Consider the following 19,266-nt stretch of genomic DNA (forward strand, 5'->3'; position numbering starts at 1 on the left):
TACCTTGCGGTTTAACTTTTGCCCCCAAATCTCCAAGACCGCTCAGACCGTTTCCGGCGCCCAGCGACCCCCGCGCCCGGTCCAGACAGGCACCGGGAAACCGGAAGCTCCCGCCCCCGGGCGTCTGGCCCTTCAGCATGCGGGCCCCTCCCGGCGGCGCGCTCGCCCGGTGCATTGTGGGCACTGTAGTTCGTTTTGAACCCGCTAGCTACACGTCCCGCGACGCTGCTTGTACTCAACCCCTTGCGGGCAGTGCCCCTCCCGGTCCTCAGCCGGGCTTCCCGGGCCGGGACGCGGCGTTCTGGCGGGTCAGCTGTTTTTTCCCAGGCACAGAGGCGGAAGCTGGAGGGACGTGGGGTGGAGCTTCGCGAGCGGGGTGAACGCCCGTTCTACGTGCTCGTTCGCTTCGCGACCGCTGCGCGCGAGCCCCGTGTCCCCGCGGCGGGCGGCAGCGGCGGCGTCTGTGGAACGCGGAGTGGGCGGAGGGAGCCCGCGGCGGCTGCGGCTACAGCGAAATGGCGGAGACCGTGGCGGACACCCGGCGGCTGATCACCAAGCCGCAGAATCTGAATGACGCCTACGGGCCGCCCAGCAACTTCCTCGAGATCGATGTGAGCAACCCGCAGACCGTGGGGGTCGGCCGGGGCCGCTTTACCACCTACGAAATCAGGGTCAAGGTGAGACCATCTTTCGGCTCAGCCAGGAGACCCCTCACACCCGCTCTGGTCGCCCCCTCTGGATCAGGAGCGGATCCCCTGGGCTGGCCACTGCCGCCCAGGCCAAGACCCCCGGGAGACGCAGTGGTAGCCTTGCGTGTGGGCTGGGGTCGTAAGCCCGGGCCCCGGTTGTATAGGTTGTAGGCGGGCTGCGGCACTCGAGAAGGTGCTCGAAGAAGAGGGAGTGGGTTGAGCTCTGCTTGCCCCTCTAGCAGCTGATCTGGGAGTGACATTTGAGTTGGAAAGGGGTAGATCTTTCCAGAACACAGTCCTTCACTGGGAAGGGAGTTAGGTGTGACTAAGAAAGGGGTTTGCGCAAAGTTGAAGCGTTTCCTTTCGTTTTCCTGGAGACTTCCCAGAGATGACCAAGTCAAGCTGGTTGTTCCAGGGCCGCCTCAAGCAACCATAATAACCTAGGTTGCACACTCCTAGGAGAACTTGATGATACTTCACAAAAACCTGACAAATTTTTAATAGGACTGAGCCAGGCGTGAACAGTGATTGGAAATGGTTGACTAGCATTCTTGGCTGTCAATCTTGCTAAAGGCTGAGGTGTGAGAAATGTCGCCTACCTCATGACCAAAGCACAACTGCTTTAAGAAAAGCCTGTTCATTTAGGGATCTTGCGCTCTTAATTTCAAGATTTGCACTTAACTGAATGAAGGAATCAATTGAAGTAGAAACACACTCTCATAATTTCATAACTAGTACTTGTTGGGAAAAGTAATTCAGATGATTTGAAAGATGTTCATTGAGAATAACGCTTCAATTTCACTCTGGTTCAGGATTAAAGATATTGCCCATGTGTAGAAGTGTGTTTAAAAATTAATTACATTACACTAATTCAGCTGTTAAAGACAACAACAAATTATTTAACATTAAGCATAAAATGATTGTGGTATTAGATTAACCAAAATTTGTATAACAAATTATTTAAATTTAAGTGGAGTAATTTCTTATTAACATCTGCAACTTATTGTGTGTTAAATATACAACATAAAATTTATCATCCTAACCATTTTTAAGTACCCAGTTCTTTAGTGTTGAGATATTCACATTGTGAAACTTAGGCTCTTTTAAAAAATGATTATTATGCTGTTAGTGTTGAAAAAAACTTAATCATCAAACTTTAGCAAAAAGATATGAACTAATGGTTGAATGTTACAAACCCTCCTTATCTCTTTGTGAATGTAAAGTATGAACCATAAGCTATCTTGTTAAGGGAAACCGAAAAATTCGAGCTCCAGTATACCCAGAGAAATAGTTGAAAATAAACCCAGTGAAAAAGTGAGTATTTTTTTAACTTTAGAAATAATTTTGCATTGTTTTTATAATATGGCAGATGGTTCTCTAAAAAGAACTTCCTCTTTTGCCTTTATTCACTAGCACATTTTCCTTTTTTTTTTCTTGAGCTAAAACAAAACTTGGTATTCCTGTTTCTAAACTTCATAGCTAATACTTCCTGTCACACAATTGAGTTGGAATCTCCTGCCTACACTTCCTTCAAGTAATAACTTTGTGTTTATCTTGGTAAGTGCATTATTAAATAGATTCTAGTATGATAATTTAATCCCCTCTCTCTTTTTTTAGTACCTGGGATTGAACCCAGGAGTACTTAACCACTGAGCCACATTTCCAGCCCTTTTTATTTAGAGACAGGGTCTTGCTAAGTTGCTTAGGCTGGCTCTGTATTTTGGCAACCCTCCTGCCTCAGCCTCCTGATTTGCTGGGATCACAGGCATGCACCACCAGGACCAGCATACTCCTCTCTTTTTAAATATATCTGGTATCTTATTACCAAATAGTTGATATGACAAATATAAATTGTTTATAAGTGTGGCCATTCTTATGGTTTAGAAAACAATTCTGAGACTCACTAGTGAGTTAGAGAATTAACAAATTATACACTTACTCTGGTATTTTATGTTTATGTAAACTAGTTTGCATGATAATGACTGTCATAAATATACGCACCCCCCCAAAAAAAAAATTGAGTTTTTAATGCTTATGAAATGTGAGTTTTTCTTAGTATGTAATATGTTAACTTAAAACTGAGGGCACCATGTAGTAAGACATGAGGCCTTACTTAAGCAGCATGTGATTTTTGAGAGTAATTATAGTCTTGTATTAAGGTAGAATGGCCATGAGTTGAATAGGTTAATCATTTTGTAATTTTATTTATTGCTGCTTTTTTTAAAACTATTGCTGTTTTCCCTAGTTCCTACTGCCCGCCTTTTGCTATTGAATTTGCCACGTGGAAAACCATTTTATTCTTCAGAGTTTGGGCCCTTGAGCTATCTTAGAGTTACTCTGTAATTCTGGTCTTGAGAAAAATGTTCAATTTTTACAGGATCTGATTGAAATTACTCTAATTCACAGGGTAATTTTATCTGGATGGTGGCACTTTAGAATGCAAGTTTCCCAATCTCCATTTATCTTTTTTGGTTTGAGAATAGTGTTTAAGACTATTAGGATCACTTGATTAGTATCTCTGGGCTTTTGAAAATAATTGGCACTGTGTTAATGTTTTTTTAAATTGTTCTAATGGGTAGGTACAGCAGAGCGCACCATAAATGATTAAAGGTTTAGGAAAGCTCAGGGTCTAGAATTATTTTGGCATATTAAAGAGAAGGCTGAAAGAGAGATATAGTCACTGTTTATGAAGTTTGTGCTATAATTTCAATTTTCTGGGGATTTTAAATTAAGATATACTGTTGTATCTGGAGACAACAATTTCAAGCAGGAGTGGAGGTAAAAGTCCTCTTGAGCTTTGAGATAGTCTTGAATTCAGAGAATAGATTTCTCACTGACTAGCAGGGCAAAGTACAGAATTAAAGCTCCACTTCCCCTTTTATGAAATAGATTTGATAATAATAGTACCTGCCTCCTAGGACTAAATGAGATAATAAACATAAAACCCTTTATAGCACGGTGACTAGCACATAGTACCCATTCAAAGGCTAGCTCTTTGTAAATACTAATATATTTTGAGCTTAAGGCCAGTGATCCATTTAAATTTTCTGTATGTTAATATTCAGTTCAGTTACTAAAATTTTCTTTCCATGAAACCTACTTGGAGCCAGGTGTGGTGATGCACACCTGTAATCCCAGCTATTCCAGACACTGAGACAGAAGGATCTCGAAAGTTCAACACCAGCCTAGATAACATAACGAGACCCTGTCTCAAAATAGAAAATAGCTGAGGTTGTAGCTGAACAGCAGAGTGCTTGCAAAGCATGTGCAAGGCCCAGGATACAATTCCCAGCACTTACGCACACGCACACGCACCCGCACCATAAAAAAAGAAGAAGAAGAAACCTACTTGGTATGGAAGTATACCTTTCTTTTTTTCTTTTTTTGGTACCGGGGATTGAATCCAGGGTTACTTAATTGCTGAGCCACGTCCCCAGCCCTCTTTATTTTTTATTTTGAGACACTAAGTTGTTTAGGGCCACTCTAAGTTCTTTAGGGCCTAACTAAGTTGCTGAGGCTGGCTTTGAACTTGCTATCCTCCTGCCTCAGCCTCCTAAATTGCTGGGATTACAGGCGAGTGCCACCAGGCCTGCCTGGAAGTCTGTCTTTCTTGAGGTAAGTGTATAAAAAGAAGCCATCTTGTTTAGTAATTAAACAAATAGTCTTTTCAAGTTGAGCTTCAGGCCAGGCATGGGGGTACACACATGTGATCCCATTAACTTGGGAGGCTGAAGCAGGAGAATGAAAATTCAAGACCAGCCTGGGCAACTTAGTGAGGCCCTGCTTGAGAATAAAAAGGGCTGGGCATGTAGCTCAGTGGCAGAGCACCAGGGGTTCAATTCTCAGCACTATATAAACAAAGTATGTTGACCTATATTAAAGTGTAAGACTAAATAGTAAAAATGAATTAAAAAAATTTTTTTTAAAGAGAGTGAGAGAGAATTTTTTTTTTTAATATTTATATTTTAGTTTTCGGCCGACATAACATCTTTGTTTGTATGTGGTGCTGAGGATCGAACCCGGGCCGCACACATGCCAGGCGAGCGTGCTATCGCTTGAGCCACATCCCCATTCGAATAAAAATTTTCATAGGGAAGATTCTGTTCTAACCCAAGACATTCCTTAAAAAAATAGGGTGGGTATTGGTAATTAAAAAGTAGCCTTGAGCTAGGGATATAGCTCATTTGGTAGAGTGCTTGCCTCCTTGCATAAGGCCCTGGCTTTGCTCCCCAGCACCACCAAAAAAAAAAAGTAGCCTTGTTCTTTTATTTATTCACTCACTCATTCATTTTCCTAGTACTAGGGATTGAACCCAGTGGTCCTCTTTCACTGAGCTATAGCCCCATTTTGAGAGTCTTGCTAAATTGCCGAGGCTGGTCTTAAACTTGTGATCCTCCTGCCTCGGCCTCTCAAGGATCTGGGATTACAGGCATATGCCATCATGCCCACCTAGCCTCTTATTTTGAGTTATTAAGGGTTCTGTTCTATACTGTTCAGTATAACAGAAAAGAACCAAGGCACAAAAGGTTGTCTTACCTAGAGTAACTTACCTAGTTAGTGCAAAAGCCAGGATTAAATTGAAGTATTCTGGTTTTGGTTCAGAAGTGGTCCATAGCTGCTGTTTATTTAATAAAAAATCAAATATTTTTAAAGCATTTGTATCTACAGCCTTATTTTTTAAAAAATTTTAATATTTATTTTTTAGTTTTCGGCGGACACAACATCTTTGTTTGTATGTGGTGCTGAGGATTGAACCCGGGCCCCACGCATGCCAGGCGAGCGCGCTACCACTTGAGCCACATCCCCAGCCCTGTATCTACAGCCTTATGTTGAGGCACTTTGAACTGTCTGAAACTTTTTGAAAGCAAAATCAGTGTTGGCACCCTGAGACTTAGGAGTTGACATAGCAGGTTAAGGTACACCCAGGAAAAATTGCTAAAGAAGAGCTTACTTATTAAACTTGTGCTCTGATGAGTGTGTTAACAGTTTGCTAGTGATGCTTATAATAAAAGGTAAGCTTTTTTTTTTTTTTTTTTCTGCATAAAGCCAAGTGGAAGTGTCTTATCATTTGAGTACCTGTTATATGCAAGGCACTGTACATTTACATTCTTTTGCACATTCTCTCTCTATATATAATTCAGTCTTTGAGGTAACCAAGCAGAGTAGATAGATCCCTATTTTGCAGATGTAGAAGCTGAGGTCTCATTCATATAGATCCTCAACTCTTGTCTCCCTAATACAGAATCAGACCCAGAGCACTACCACTGAGCTACATTTCACAGCGCCACGCCCCCCTGCGCATGAGAAAGAGAGAGAGTGAGAGAGAGCACGCTCGAGGGAGCACACCACACCCCGGCTCTTTTTGACATGATCTTGCTGAGTTGTCATTGCTGGCCTCAAACTTGAGATTCTCCTGGCTCAACCTCCTGAGGCAGCAGGAATATAGGGGTGCACTACTGCCCTGGCCTCCCTCCCTCATTCTTACTTTCTGTTCTGGTCTGAACTACTTTTATTTATCAACTAAGCTGAATTGGTTATATCCAGGTTATATACATTTCCTCCTTTGTTCCTTTAATAACCTCATCTAACTACTACTACTTTTTTTTTTTTTTTTACAGCACTTGGCTTTAATGTCCTCTTTTTAGAGATTTTGCTGATCCTTTCATTCTAAATTGAATTTGCTTCCTGTATGCCTTCATAGCCCTATTAGGATTGAGGTGCTTGTCTGTGTCTTCCTGTAGTTCCTGTATCTTCCATTAAAAACTCCCAGATGACAAGGGATGTCATAATTATCCTTACTCAACACCTGATACTGTGCTTGGCACATAGTGGACACCTATAAATAAATAAAGTTTAGGAAATTTAACTAGTCCAAGGTTACAGCTAGTAATGGCAAAACTGGGATTTAAATCTAAGTTTTCTGACCTTTAGAGCCCATATGTTTTTGTCCACCCTCACTGAACATTCAGATCACTTGGGGAGATTTTGAAACTGTTAAGATTCTTGTAGCTGGGCATGATAGCACATGCCTGTAATCCCAGTGATTTGGGAGGCTGGGACAGGAGGATTGCAGGCATACGCAATTTAGCAAGACCCTGTCTCAAAACATAAAGCCGGGTGTGGTAGTGCACATCTATAATCCTATCTATAATCCTTGGGAAGCTGAGGCAGGAGGATAGAAGGTTCAAAGCCAGCCTCAGCAACAGGGAGGAACTAATCAGACCTTGTGGCTAAATAAAATACAAAATAGGGCTGGGGATGTGGCTCAGTGGTTGAGTGCCCCTGAGTTCAATCCCTGGTACCATAAAAAAGTAAAGAAATAAAAATAAAAGAAATTATTAAAAAGTAAATAAATAAAACATTTTTTAAAAAGGGCTAGGAATGTGGCTCAGTGGTTAAGTACCCCAGGGTTCAATCCTGCTACAAGGGTGGGTGGGGTAGCTCTTTTAATTGGATTAGATGACTTTGGATAGTAGGAGTTTAAAAAGTACTCAAGCAAGGGCACTTTATTATAGTTAGAATATCTCCTGGTATGCACCATGCTCTCTGTCTCACTGAGAAATATATGCAGTAGAGAAGCATGAGTAATTATTGGTAGCCTTGATAGGGTTAAAGAAAAAAGCAGATTCTAAAATAATAATAATAAATACATGTTAAAAAAGCAGATCCTGACAATAAAGAGGAAAATAATGAAGTTTGTCAAAGATGGAAAACTATTTTTGGAGAGGAAACAATTTAAATATTTAGCGGAAAGCACATTGACTTCTATAGTTTTAAGTTTGGGGGAAGAAGGAGAAGCATGGACTATACTCAGCTGAGCCAGATGTTTTTGCTCTTCTTGCGACATCCATGTCTGTGTCCCTGTATAACCATTAAAGTAAACCAGAAGTCAAGGAAAGAAAAGAATAAATCAATCCACTTTAAAAAGGAATCTTTTTATATTTTATGAATATTCCCACTCTATGCACTTTTGGAGGTGAATACCTCCAACTAAGGGGCACTTGATCACTGAGCCACATCCCCAGCCGTTTTTTGTATTTTACTTAGAGACAAGGTCTCACTGAGTTGCTTAGCACCTCACTTTTGCTGAGGCTGGTTTTGAGGCAGGATCCTCCTGCCTCAGTCTCCTAAGCCGCTTTGATTAGAGGTGTGTGCCACTATGCCCGGCTGTGCTGTATACACTTTTAAAGGAGAAAGTATAAATGAGAATGTCTCAAAACGCTTAACTTTTAGCTATCCTGGTGATAATACAGGTTTTCCTGTACTGTACTATTATTAGACATGCTGCTTCCATATAAGCAGAGCCAACAATTTTTTAAACATCACATAAGAAAGATGGTGTCCAAGAAAATCTTGGAACTGCTGTTTATTGATTTGATTCCTGAAGTAAAACACTTAAAGCTTTGAGCCAAAATTCTATTTCTTTAAAGAAATATTTAACTTAGAACCTGGCAATTTGAACATGTTAGTAAAATGTGATATTTACTGTGGCTTGCCAGAAAAGGTCCTGTCAATTAGGATACTGGCTAAATGTGGTGTAGAATGCTTGTAATCCCAGCGACAGGAAGGCTGAGACAGGAGTATCACAAATTCAGAGCCAGCCTGAGCAATTTAGTGAGGCCCTAAGAAACTCATTTAGGCCCTGTCTCAAAGTAAAAATGTTTTAAAAGGGGCTGAAAATGTGGTTTAGTGGTTAAAGTGATCCTGGGTTCAATCCCCTGTGCCAAAAAATAAAAAAAATATTCAGTTTGGGTAAGTCTCACAGAGACCACAAATTAAAAAAGAGTTGTTCCCTCCCTGTGCCCCATGTGGAGAGGCCTCAGGCACAGTCCAGGGCTGGTACAGCTTGACTATGACTCCCCCAAAGTAACATCGACATTCTAGCCAGGGGAAGGACTTATTCTTGCACTGGAAGGACACAACCCTAGGAGTTGTTATCATTGCTACTTTTGTTCCATTGCCATGTGTTAACTATAGAGGAAAGTTTAGGCTAGCTGGGCAATTGAAGAAGGGAAGAAAAGAAGTTGTTTCTTGTCACAATAACAAATCTTTGGGATTTGCTCTTTTAGGATATTAGCTACATTCATATTATCTATACTTTCCCTTTATTTATTTATGTTGGTGCTGGGGATTGAACCCAGGGACCCTTAACCACTGAGCAACATCCCTACCCCTTTTTAAAATTTTTTATCTTGAGACATGGTCTCACTGACTTGCTTAGAGCCTCGCTAAATTGCTGAGGCTGGCTTTGAATTTGTGATACTACTGTCTTAGCCTCCCAAATCGCTGGGATTACAGGTCTGTGCCACTGGGCCTGGCTCTTTCCCTTTATTCTGATGCCTGCAATTACAGTATAGAGTAAGTTCATTGAATTTGGGAGAACTTGAATTGTCATAGTTTTGGTAATCTTAAATATGAATAAGTTTGATCCCTTCCTGAGAATTAATTTTGATAAGAAAAAAAAGTGTGTGAAGACATAGCATATCTGATAGGAGCATTTAGTAGTATTTAACTTTGGCCCACAGGTACTAAAAAATAGAGAGTTAACTTTTTTTGTCTTAAGTGTTTTAAACTATGTTGGGCTAGGTGTGGTGGTACGTAGTCTCATCTACACTGGTGGCCAAGATTAGAGGATCAATTGAGCCTACTAGTTTGAGACTAGCCTGGAGAACAGCAAACTCTTGTCTCCAGAAGAAGTTTGCCAGTTCCTGGTGCAGAGTGTATGTAGCACTGAAGTACAGTAGTAGCTAGGTATGGTGGTGCACATCTGTAATTCCAGGTTCTAGGGAGATTGAGACAGGAGGATCTCAGCTTAGAGGCCAGCCTTAGCAATCTAACAAGACATTGTCTCAGAAATTAAAAAAGGGCCAGGTATGTAGCTCAGTGGGAGAGCACCCTGGGTTCAATCTCCAGTGCTGGGAAAAAAAAAAAAAAAAAACCAAGAAGAAAAATGAAACACGGTTATACTACTTATCCATGGTTTTATTCCCGTGGTTGTAGTTACCTGTAGTCAACAAGGGTACAGTACAATAAGATCTTGAAAGAGATTAAGATTATATTACTTTTGGGCTGGGTCTGTAGCTCAGTGGCAGAGCGCTTGCCTAACATGTGTGAGGCACTGGGTTTGATCCTCTGCACTACACAAAAATAAAGAAATAAAATAAAGGCATTCTGCTTCTCTACACCTACAAAAAACTTTTTTAAAAAAAGATTATATTACTTTTATTACAGTGTATATTCATATAACTTTATTGTTATAATTTTTCTAGTTTATTGTTAGCTGTTAATAATCTGTGCTGAATTTTTATATTAAACTTTATCATAGGTATGCATGTGTAGGAAAACAAGATAGCATATATAAGGTTTGGAACTTTCTGCAGTTTCAGGAGTCCACTGGGATCTTAGAACACATACCACAAGGAAAAGAGGGTCTGTTGTATTGAAAATCAAACTACATTGGGAGAATCTAATATCAAAACTGTTGGATTATGAAAAAGAAATCTTTCATCTTAGGAAGATAGTAGTAAATGAGGAAATAGTAGTTAATATAACCTAGTTTTTTGATCTTACATATTAATTAAATATTAAAAGGATCTTGCCTGGGGGTGTGACTCAGTGGTAGAATACTAGCCTGGCGTGTAGAAGGCCCTGGGTTTGAGCCCCAGCACAGCAAAAAATAAAATATTAACAGGATCTTAATGCACAGGCCTGTTACTGGGTACTGAATGAAATATTTGATGCCCGTTTTTCCTTTTAAAGACCCAGTTTTTATATAGACTTGCTGCTGTTATTCTTTATATTGAGATCAGCTACAAGGATTTTTAGGTTTTTTTTTTTAATAAGATTTATGTTTTAGTTGTAGTTGGACACAATACCTTTATTTTATTTGTTTTTATGTGGTGCTGAGGATTGAACCTAGGGCCTCCCATGTGCTAGGCGAGCGCTCTACCACTGAGCCATAACTCCAGCCCGGATTTTCAGTTTATTAAGCTAATTTTCTCACTCAAAGCCTTTTATAAACTTCTTTGAATGACCATGTAGAAAAAAATTGAGGTTTGTGGTAGTTTAGTGTGATTCAGCAAACAAGTGGAAAAACTAAAGATGATGCCTGACAAAATTGATTGCAGTTAGTTTTAGCCAGGATCATTGTTTAAATATTTTCTAGCTCAGAATTAGTTTCTTATACCATAACCATTTACTATGTGGTGTTCATACATGTTAACCTCCTACACAATATGGCAGTGTGACATTAGTGATTTTTAATCATTAATATGATTATAAATTATACAAATATTTTAAATAATTACATCAATATAGATTGCATGTAGATTACCTAGAGCATTGCTATAGGTAATTTTAATGTCTGAATTATAGAAAGGGATTTAAGATGAAAATTGAGAAGCTGTGACATCAGCTATAAATGGAACAGTGTAATTAATTGGTAGAATTCTTAGTTTAGAAGGGCAGATGATATTGATATAAGTTGGAATAAATTATAGAGCTTTTTGCTTAGATATCAAGATGATTTTTTTAAATGTCGTACTTTTTTATACCTTTATTTAATTTATTTATATGTGGTGCTGAGGATCAAACCACATGCTAGGCAAGTGCTCTATCACTGAGCTACAGCCCCAAACCGTCAAGATATGATTTTTAACTGCAATGTTACTTGCCCAGTTTTATTTTTCTCAACATGTTTTTTTTTTTTTCCCTAACTAAATTTCTTGTTTGGACTGAGGTTGTAGCTCAGTGGTAGAGTGCGCGCCTACCATGCATGAGGCACTGGATTCGATCCTCAGCACCACATGAAAATAAACTAAAGATATTGTGTCCACTTAAATCTAAAAAAAATTAAATTAAATTAAATTAAAAAAAAATTTCTTGTTAGATTTGTTGACTTAAAATTTGAGTAGCTCATGTGGGCCACTTGCTTTATTGAGCACTTGGAATGCTAAGTTGAATAAAACTGACCGCTGCATTTATTAAATACATACCATTCTGAAATAGGACTACAAGATTTCTCTGATGATTGAAAAATCAAGTAAATAAACATTTAAGAACTGTTAAGTCTATGTCAGATACTATACTAGATGCCTAGCTAAGAGATGAATAAGACATGCTTTGCCCTTAGAAACTTAGAACACTGGAGGTAGGGAGAAAGGTAAATTCAATTCAGTTTGGTAATAATTGGTAAAAATATGCATAATGTGCTGTGGGAACTCAAATCTGCCCTCTGGGGCCAGGAATGTGAGAGCAGATGATGGGCCCGCAAAGAGAGCACCTTTTTGTCTTTTCTGTGCTTCATTGCCAGCATCTGTTGTCAGTGACCTACCCAAGTCACACAAAAATAATTCTGCATTCTGACCAGTAAGGACCCCTTACTACTGTCTGACTCAAACATTTCTCTCTCTTTATTTTACTTATAGGTTATATTTTGTTTAAAGCATCTCTTGAGTCTGCTATGTTCAGACAGTATGGTAGGCACTTGCCCTTGTATTTCCTTTGATATATTTTCTTCTTCTTCTTCTTCTTTTTTTTTAGTTGTTTATGGACATAATACCTTTGTTTTGTTTTTATGTGGTGCTGAGGATCCAATCCAGTGCCTCACATGTGTAAGAGAGCACTCTCAGCACTGAGCTACAACCCCAGTTCATCCTGCCACTTCTTTGACACTGTAGTGTCTCTTAGTTCTAGTTAAAACCAATCATAGATATACATCAGTTGCTAATTTAAAAAAATTTTTTTGGTGGTGCCAGGGATTGAACCTAGCACCTCACACATGGTAGACAAGCACATTCCACCATTGAACTTCACTTCCTATCCACAGTTGCACATTCTTACCTTTCATTCTTATTTCTCTTTCAGCAAAATTGTGCTTTATGATGTACTTAAGACAGTCTAGCATCTCTTTCCCCAAATTTAATCCTAAAAATCTTCCCTTATTCCTCTTGCCAAAAGCTAATTCAAATATATGTACACAGCATAGGCTTGTGTTCCCTCTAAACAATGTTGTATCAGTTATCAGGGCACAGCAAACTACCTTAAAACTTTTTTTTTTTTTTTTAGAGAGAGAGAATTTTAATATTTATTTTTTGGTTTTCGGCGGACACAACATCTTTGTTTGTATGTGGTGCTGAGGATCGAACCCGGGCCGCCCGCATGCCAGGCAGGCGCGCTACTGCTTGAGCCACATCCCCAGCCCACTACCTTAAAACTTAATTGTCATAACAGTGGCTTGTTTCTCACCATTATGAATATGTGAAAATGAGCACACAACCATATGAAACTATGATGTACTAATAAAAATATTTTTTTAAAAAAGAATAAAAATACTATGAATTAAGCTGTGCATGGAGGCCCGTGTCTGTAATCCCAGCTCAAGGCTGAGGCAGGAGGACCACAAGGCTAACCTGGGCAAGATCCTGACTCAAAAGAAAGAAAAGAAAAGGGCTGGGGATATAGCTCAATTGTAAAACACCCTGAGTTCAATCTTCAGTATCACAAAAGACAAAAACAAAACACTATCAAAATTATATTCATGGGTGGGGAGAGTAACAAAGATTATGTGATTCTTTCACACTCAGTCTTTTAGTTTGCATACTATGGATTAAATCCAGGTCTTTGCAAGACAGGATTTCACTGAATTGCCCAGGCTGGCCTAGAAATTCTGGGCTCAGGTGATACTACTATTTCAACCTCTGGAATATCTTAGAGTATAGGCATGTACCACTACATCTGACTTGCTCAGTCAGCATTGTTAATCTCTACTTGGCGCCAAAGTAACCTTGTGGTAATTTCTTCTTTATTTTGGAAAAATAACCCTCAACTGCTCATTCCCTTCCTCTACTCTGTTGGTTTTCCTTCTATTTATTTTTTTAAATTTGTGCATTACAGTTATACATAAAAGTGGAATTCTTTGTAATATATTTATACATGAACATAACATAATTTGGTCAGTTCTATTCTACAGTTCCTTTCCTTTCCCATACCTCCTTCCACTCCGTGACTTCCTTCCTCTACTCCACTGTTCTCCCTTCTATTTTATGAGATCCCCCTTTTTAAAAATTCCCCATTTCTCTCTAGCTTCCACATGTGAGAGAAAGTATTTGACCCTTGACTTTTTCTAAGTCTGGCTTATTTTACTTATCATGATGTTCTCCAGTTCCATCCATTTATAAGCATATGACATAATTTCATTCTTTATGGCTAAGTAACACTCCTTAGTGTATATATATCACATTTTCTATATTCATTCATCTGTTGAGGGATACCTAGTTTGGTTCCATAACTTGGCTCTTGTGAATTATGCTGTTATAAATATTAGCATATACATATCACTATAGTATGCTGATTTTAGTTCTTCTGAATAAATATCAAGGAGTAGGATATCTGGAATGGTAGGTCCATTCCTAGCAATTTTATTTATTTGTTTGTTTGTTTGTTTATTTATTGCTACCGGGGTTTGACCTTAGGGGCATTCAACCACTGATGCATATTCCCAGCCCTATTTTGTATTATGTTTAGAGACAGGGTCTCTGAGTTGCTTGGCACCTCACTGTTCCTGATATTGGCTTTGAACTTTCGATCCTCCTGCTTCAGCCTCCCGAGCCACTGAGATTAGTCCCACCCACAATGCATGGGTATGCCTTTTCCCCCTACATCCTCACCAGCATTTGTTGTTATTTGTAGTTCTGTTTTAAATATTTTGTTTAGTTGTCAATGGATCTTTTGTTTATTTACTTATATGGGGTGGTAAAGATTGAACCCAGGGCTTCACACATGCCAGGCAAGCTGTCTACCACTGAGCCACAGCCCCATCCCCTTGTTTTGTTTTTATTTGTTATTTGTGGGGTTTGTTTGTTTTGTTTGGGGTACTAGGGATTGAACCCAGGGGCTCCTCACCACTAACTCACTCCCCAGCCTTTTTATTTTTTATGTTGAGACAGGGTCTTGCTAAATTGCTGAGCTTCACTAAATTGATGAAGCCAGCCTTTAACTTGGAATCTTCCTACCTCGACCTCCCAAGTACACCAGCTTTTATTTTTATTCTTAGTTGCCATTCTACCTGGAGTGAGAGAAAATCTCAGTGTAGTTTTGATTTGCATTTTCCTGATTGCTAATGATGTTGAATTTTTTTTCATATATTTGTTGGCCATTTGCTTTTTTGGAGAAATGTCTTTAGTTATTTGGCCATTGTGTTTTTTGGCATTTTTTTGAGTTCTTTATCTATTCCAGATATTAGAATTTTTTATTATTGCTGTTGTGATCTGGTGTCCTCAAATGAGAAATGCTAATTTCTGAAACTAGATAAGTGTAAATTTTTGAGTATTAGATGATGAATACTTTTGGTTATTGGCTTAATTAAAATTTAACTTAGAAAATATTTCAGACTTTATTGTCAGGCCTTTGAACCATCATAATTCCAACAAGTTCAAGCAGTAATATCTTCCACACATTAGGAAAACAGTACTTTGACTTTTGCAACTTGTGATTCTCTCAAAGTCTAAAATACATTCAGGTATTTCAGACAGTAATTATATAGTCACACAATATTTCTGAACATTAAGCAGTTATTTAAGATAAGCAAGAACCTGTTCTCAAAATATCCACATCCATTTGCATAGGATAGAATTTTAAAATCCAACTTGAAAAATTATGAAGTTAACAAAAAAATAAATGTATCAAATATATAAGGAGCCTAAAGCTTCTGTATAAAGTAAGTTCAAAAAATGTCAAAGCTAGGGGCTGGAATTGTGTAGCTCAGTAGTACAGTGCTCACCTAGCAAGTGTGAGGCCCTAGGTTAAATCCTCAGCACCACATAAAAATAAATAAATAAAGGTATTGTGTCCAACTACAGTTAAAAATTAAGGGCTGAGGATGTGGCTCAAGCGGTAGTGCACTCGCCTGGCATGTGTGCGGCCCGGGTTCGATCCTCAGCACCACATACAAACAAAGATGTTGTGTCCGCCGAAAATTGAAAAATAAATATTAAAAAAAAATTAAATGTTTTTTAAAAAATGTCAAAGCTAAGCTGGATGCCATGGCACATGCCTATAATCCCAGCAGTTCCGGAGGCTGAGGCAGGATGATGTCAATTTTAGGGCCAGACTCAGCAATTTAGTATGATCCTGTCTCAAAATTTAAAAAATGAAAACGCCTGGGGATGTGGCTCAGTTGTTAACCATCCCTGGGTTTAATCCCTAGTTTAAAAAAAAAAAAAGAATGTCAAAGCTAAGGGAGCATTATAGAATCATAATTATGTAGAATCTGATAAAACTAAGAAAAACTTTATAGGTTTAAAAATGCCATCACTTATGAATAAAGGTAGTTCTTCAGTAGATCATTTAGAAAGAATATGTTCTTTGACTACCCTTCTCTAAAATTGCAATAATACAGTAGCCATAAGCCGCAGATGGCTATTTAAATTGAAGTGTTAAACTTCCAGATATCCCTGTGTCCAGTTTCTTTGGAATTGATGTTGACTTATTTGATTTTACTTGTCAGAAGTTGATCAGAAGTGTTATAAGCCTCTTCTCTGAAATACACAGGATTACTCATAAATGAAGGGATCAGAGTAGAGAAGAGTTTGTTTGATGTAATTGTCTCAGTCCCACTATGTTTCTAGTTACTGGTCATTCAGTCGGGTCCCTGTTACTCATTTGCCAAATTCCAGTTATGGACTGCCTTTACACACACTCCATTCTTAAAAAAATAAAAAGACTAAGAGCGTGGTCACATATGCCTATAATCCCAGTGGCTCAAGAAGTTGAGACAGGAGCATCCAACATTCAAAGCCAATTTCAGCAACTTAGTGAGATCCTATCTCAACAAAAAGTGCTGGTGATATAGCTCAGTGGTAAATTGCCGCTTTGTTAAATTCTCAGTACTCCCCACCCCCCCAAAAAAGGAAAGAAAACGTTTTTATTGAGAAAATACATATCTAGCCTTTGATTGCATTAAGAATGCTTTTTTTTTTTCTTCTCCTTTTTATCTTGAGTGAAATATGAGGAAGCAGGACAGTAATTCAGCGCCCTAAAGTAAATTTGGTTCTGTACCTGTTCAGTTAAGTAGAAGAGAAAGTGCTTCCCAAATTCTCTTACTTCCTCACATCCCATTCAAGGTAAAGAAAAAAGGTTTTTTTTTGTCCAGCCAAAGGTTAGAGACTTTTTTTTCTTTCTTTTTTTTTTTAATTATTATTTTAAGGTGGACACAATATCTTTATTTTATTTTTATGTGGTGCTGAGGATCGAACCCAGTGCCTCATGCATGCCAGGCGATCGTGCTACCACTTGAGCCACATCCCTAGCCCCTAGACTTATTTTCTTGATAGGAACATTTTGTTACATTAGGAACAAACAAACAAAAACCTTTTAAAAACCTTGGGGCTGGTAGTACGTGCCTGTAATTTGAGCACTCAGGGAGAGTGAGGTGGGAGATGCTCTTGAGTCCAGGAGTTCAAGACCAGGCAGGGCAACATGGCAAAACCCAGTCTTCCAAAAAAAGTAGTTATGTGGCATGTGAAGCATGCTGCTGGCCAGGGCTGGATAGGAACTCATGGGCACCCTCCCTTCCAGTGGTCTACAAGTTTAGATTCTCCCACTTAGCTTACATTTGAGGGGATCAAAGAGCCATTTGGGCCTGCTGGGCAGCTTTTAGGGTGCTGCTCTGGCTTTTTTTGGGACTATGGTGTTCACTACCTTCAAAGAGGTGTGATATGGAGTGGCCATAGTGCACAGGGGTTGTCTTTGACTCTGCCTCTGGGTCTTCAGTAGACTGCGTTAAGAAATTGAATGCAAATTTATAAGCCATAGTTTACATGGATTGTAGTTTAATTAAAAGAACTGGAATGAGAATAAATAACATCTTTCAGAATGCATAGTATCTGCCTCCTTTCTCTTTAGTTCCATCCAGGTTACATGTTAAAGTAGTGAAAGTGTCTAGTCCCAAACAAATTTCACTTGTATGTGTTTTCATGTCTGTTAAGAGCTCCAGGCTCTTGCAAGATACTTTAGCTCAGAGACCTTGAAGTAATTTCCTGTTCTGTACCTGTACTGCAAGTGGAAGAGGAAGTACTTTCCAAATTCTCTTCTTGTCCTACTTCCTCAAAGTTCTTTATAAAGGTCTCAGAAAAATCCATCATATTAAAATATTGAAATCTTATGATTTAAGTCCTTGCTGTAGTTTGATTTTGAATGTCCCCTAAAGGTGCATATGTTAAAGGCTTGGTTACTAAGGTGGTACTATTGAGAGTTGGGGCCTTGTTCTTAGGTCATTGGGAGCCTGCCTCTGAAGGGGATTGTAGTACCTTGGTGGCCTCTTCTTCTTTGCTTCCTAGCTCATGTGGTATGAAGTTTGCTTCACCATGTACTGCTGCTATGATGTGCCAGCCTCTTAAGAGACCCAAAGCAGTTGGCTACTGGGTTGTAGACTGGAAGGTCTGGAATCAGGACCCCGAACAACAACTTTCTTTTTATAATTTAATTGCCTTGGTTATTTCATTAGGACCAGGAAGCTGAGTAATAGTTTTTGTGTTGGCAAGCTTAAGATAACTCACCAGTGGATCTTTTTTTGTTTGTTTGTTTGTTTTCAGTACTGGGCATCAAACCCAGGTCTTCACGTTTGCTGTGCAAGCGGCCAACCATTGAAATATACTTCCAGACCCCTTTACTTTTCTTCTGAGATAGGGTCTTGCTGAGATTATAGGCATGCATCTAGGTGTTTAGTATTAAGTCTTCTAAGGCAGGTATGCTAATTATGAATTCTTGCTGTCTTTGTTTATCTGGAAATGTCTTATTGCCTTATTTATTTTTGGACTGAGGATTGAACCCAGGGGTGCTCTACCACTGAGCCACATCCCCAGCCCTATTTTGTATTTTATTTAGAGACAGGGTCTCACTGAGTTGCTTAGGGCCTTGCTAAGTTGCTGAGCCTGGCTTTGAACTTCTGATCCTCCTGCCTCAGCTTCCCGAGCTGCTGGGATTACAGATGTGCACCATTGTCCCCAGCTGTCTTATTTAATCTTTGTTTTAAAAGGATAGTTTTTCTGGATTTATTATTTATTTATGGGTATATTTATTTGCAATACTGGAGTTAATCTTGGTTGCTCTAATACCAAGCTACATACCCAGGCCCTCCCTCCCTGTTTGTTTACTTTAAAAAAAAAAAAAAATTGGTACTGGGGATTGAATGCAGGGGTACTGCACCTCTGAGCTACATCCCCAGAACTTGTTATTTTATTTTTGAGACAAAGTCTTACTAAGTTGCTGAGACTGGACTTGAACTTTTGGTCTCCTGTCTCACCTCCGAGTTGCTAAGATTACAGGTGTGTACTACTGCATCTGGCTAGTTGTCCTTGATTTACTAGTTTTCTGTTGCTACATTTAAAATTACCAAGCATGCATGAGGCCCTGGGTTCAGTCCCCAGCACTGGAGGGGGACGAACACGTAATCTAACATCTTAAAACACCACCAGATTTTATCCCACCGGTTTCTGTAAATCAGAAGCCTGAATATGGTTCAGCTTAGCCCTTTATTTAGGCTTTCCCAGGACCAAGAGATGGTCAAGGTTGCAGTTTA

At 39.2% G+C, this 19,266-nt stretch overlaps 1 protein-coding gene across 2 annotated transcripts in view; it reads left to right on the forward strand.

Moving 5' to 3' along the window:
- The first annotated feature begins 207 nt into the window (after positions 1–207).
- The window catches only part of Snx3 (sorting nexin 3), a 47,637-nt gene continuing 28,578 nt past the window's right edge, over positions 208–19,266 (forward strand). Inside the window, exons 1-2 of one of the 2 annotated variants that reach the window (XM_058575224.1) lie at positions 208–677; positions 2,169–2,246. In XM_058575224.1, the coding sequence (XP_058431207.1) occupies positions 516–677; positions 2,169–2,246 (240 nt within the window). In that variant the 5' untranslated portion in view covers positions 208–515. The remainder of the gene's footprint in view (positions 678–2,168; positions 2,247–19,266) is intronic. The other variant, XM_046430423.2, reaches the window with a different exon arrangement.

Source organism: Marmota monax, unplaced genomic scaffold, assembly GCF_021218885.2.
Source record: "Marmota monax isolate L192 unplaced genomic scaffold, Marmota_monax_Labrador192_F-V1.1 WCK01_AAM20220418_F8-fsc00013, whole genome shotgun sequence".
NCBI lineage: Eukaryota > Metazoa > Chordata > Mammalia > Rodentia > Sciuridae > Marmota > Marmota monax.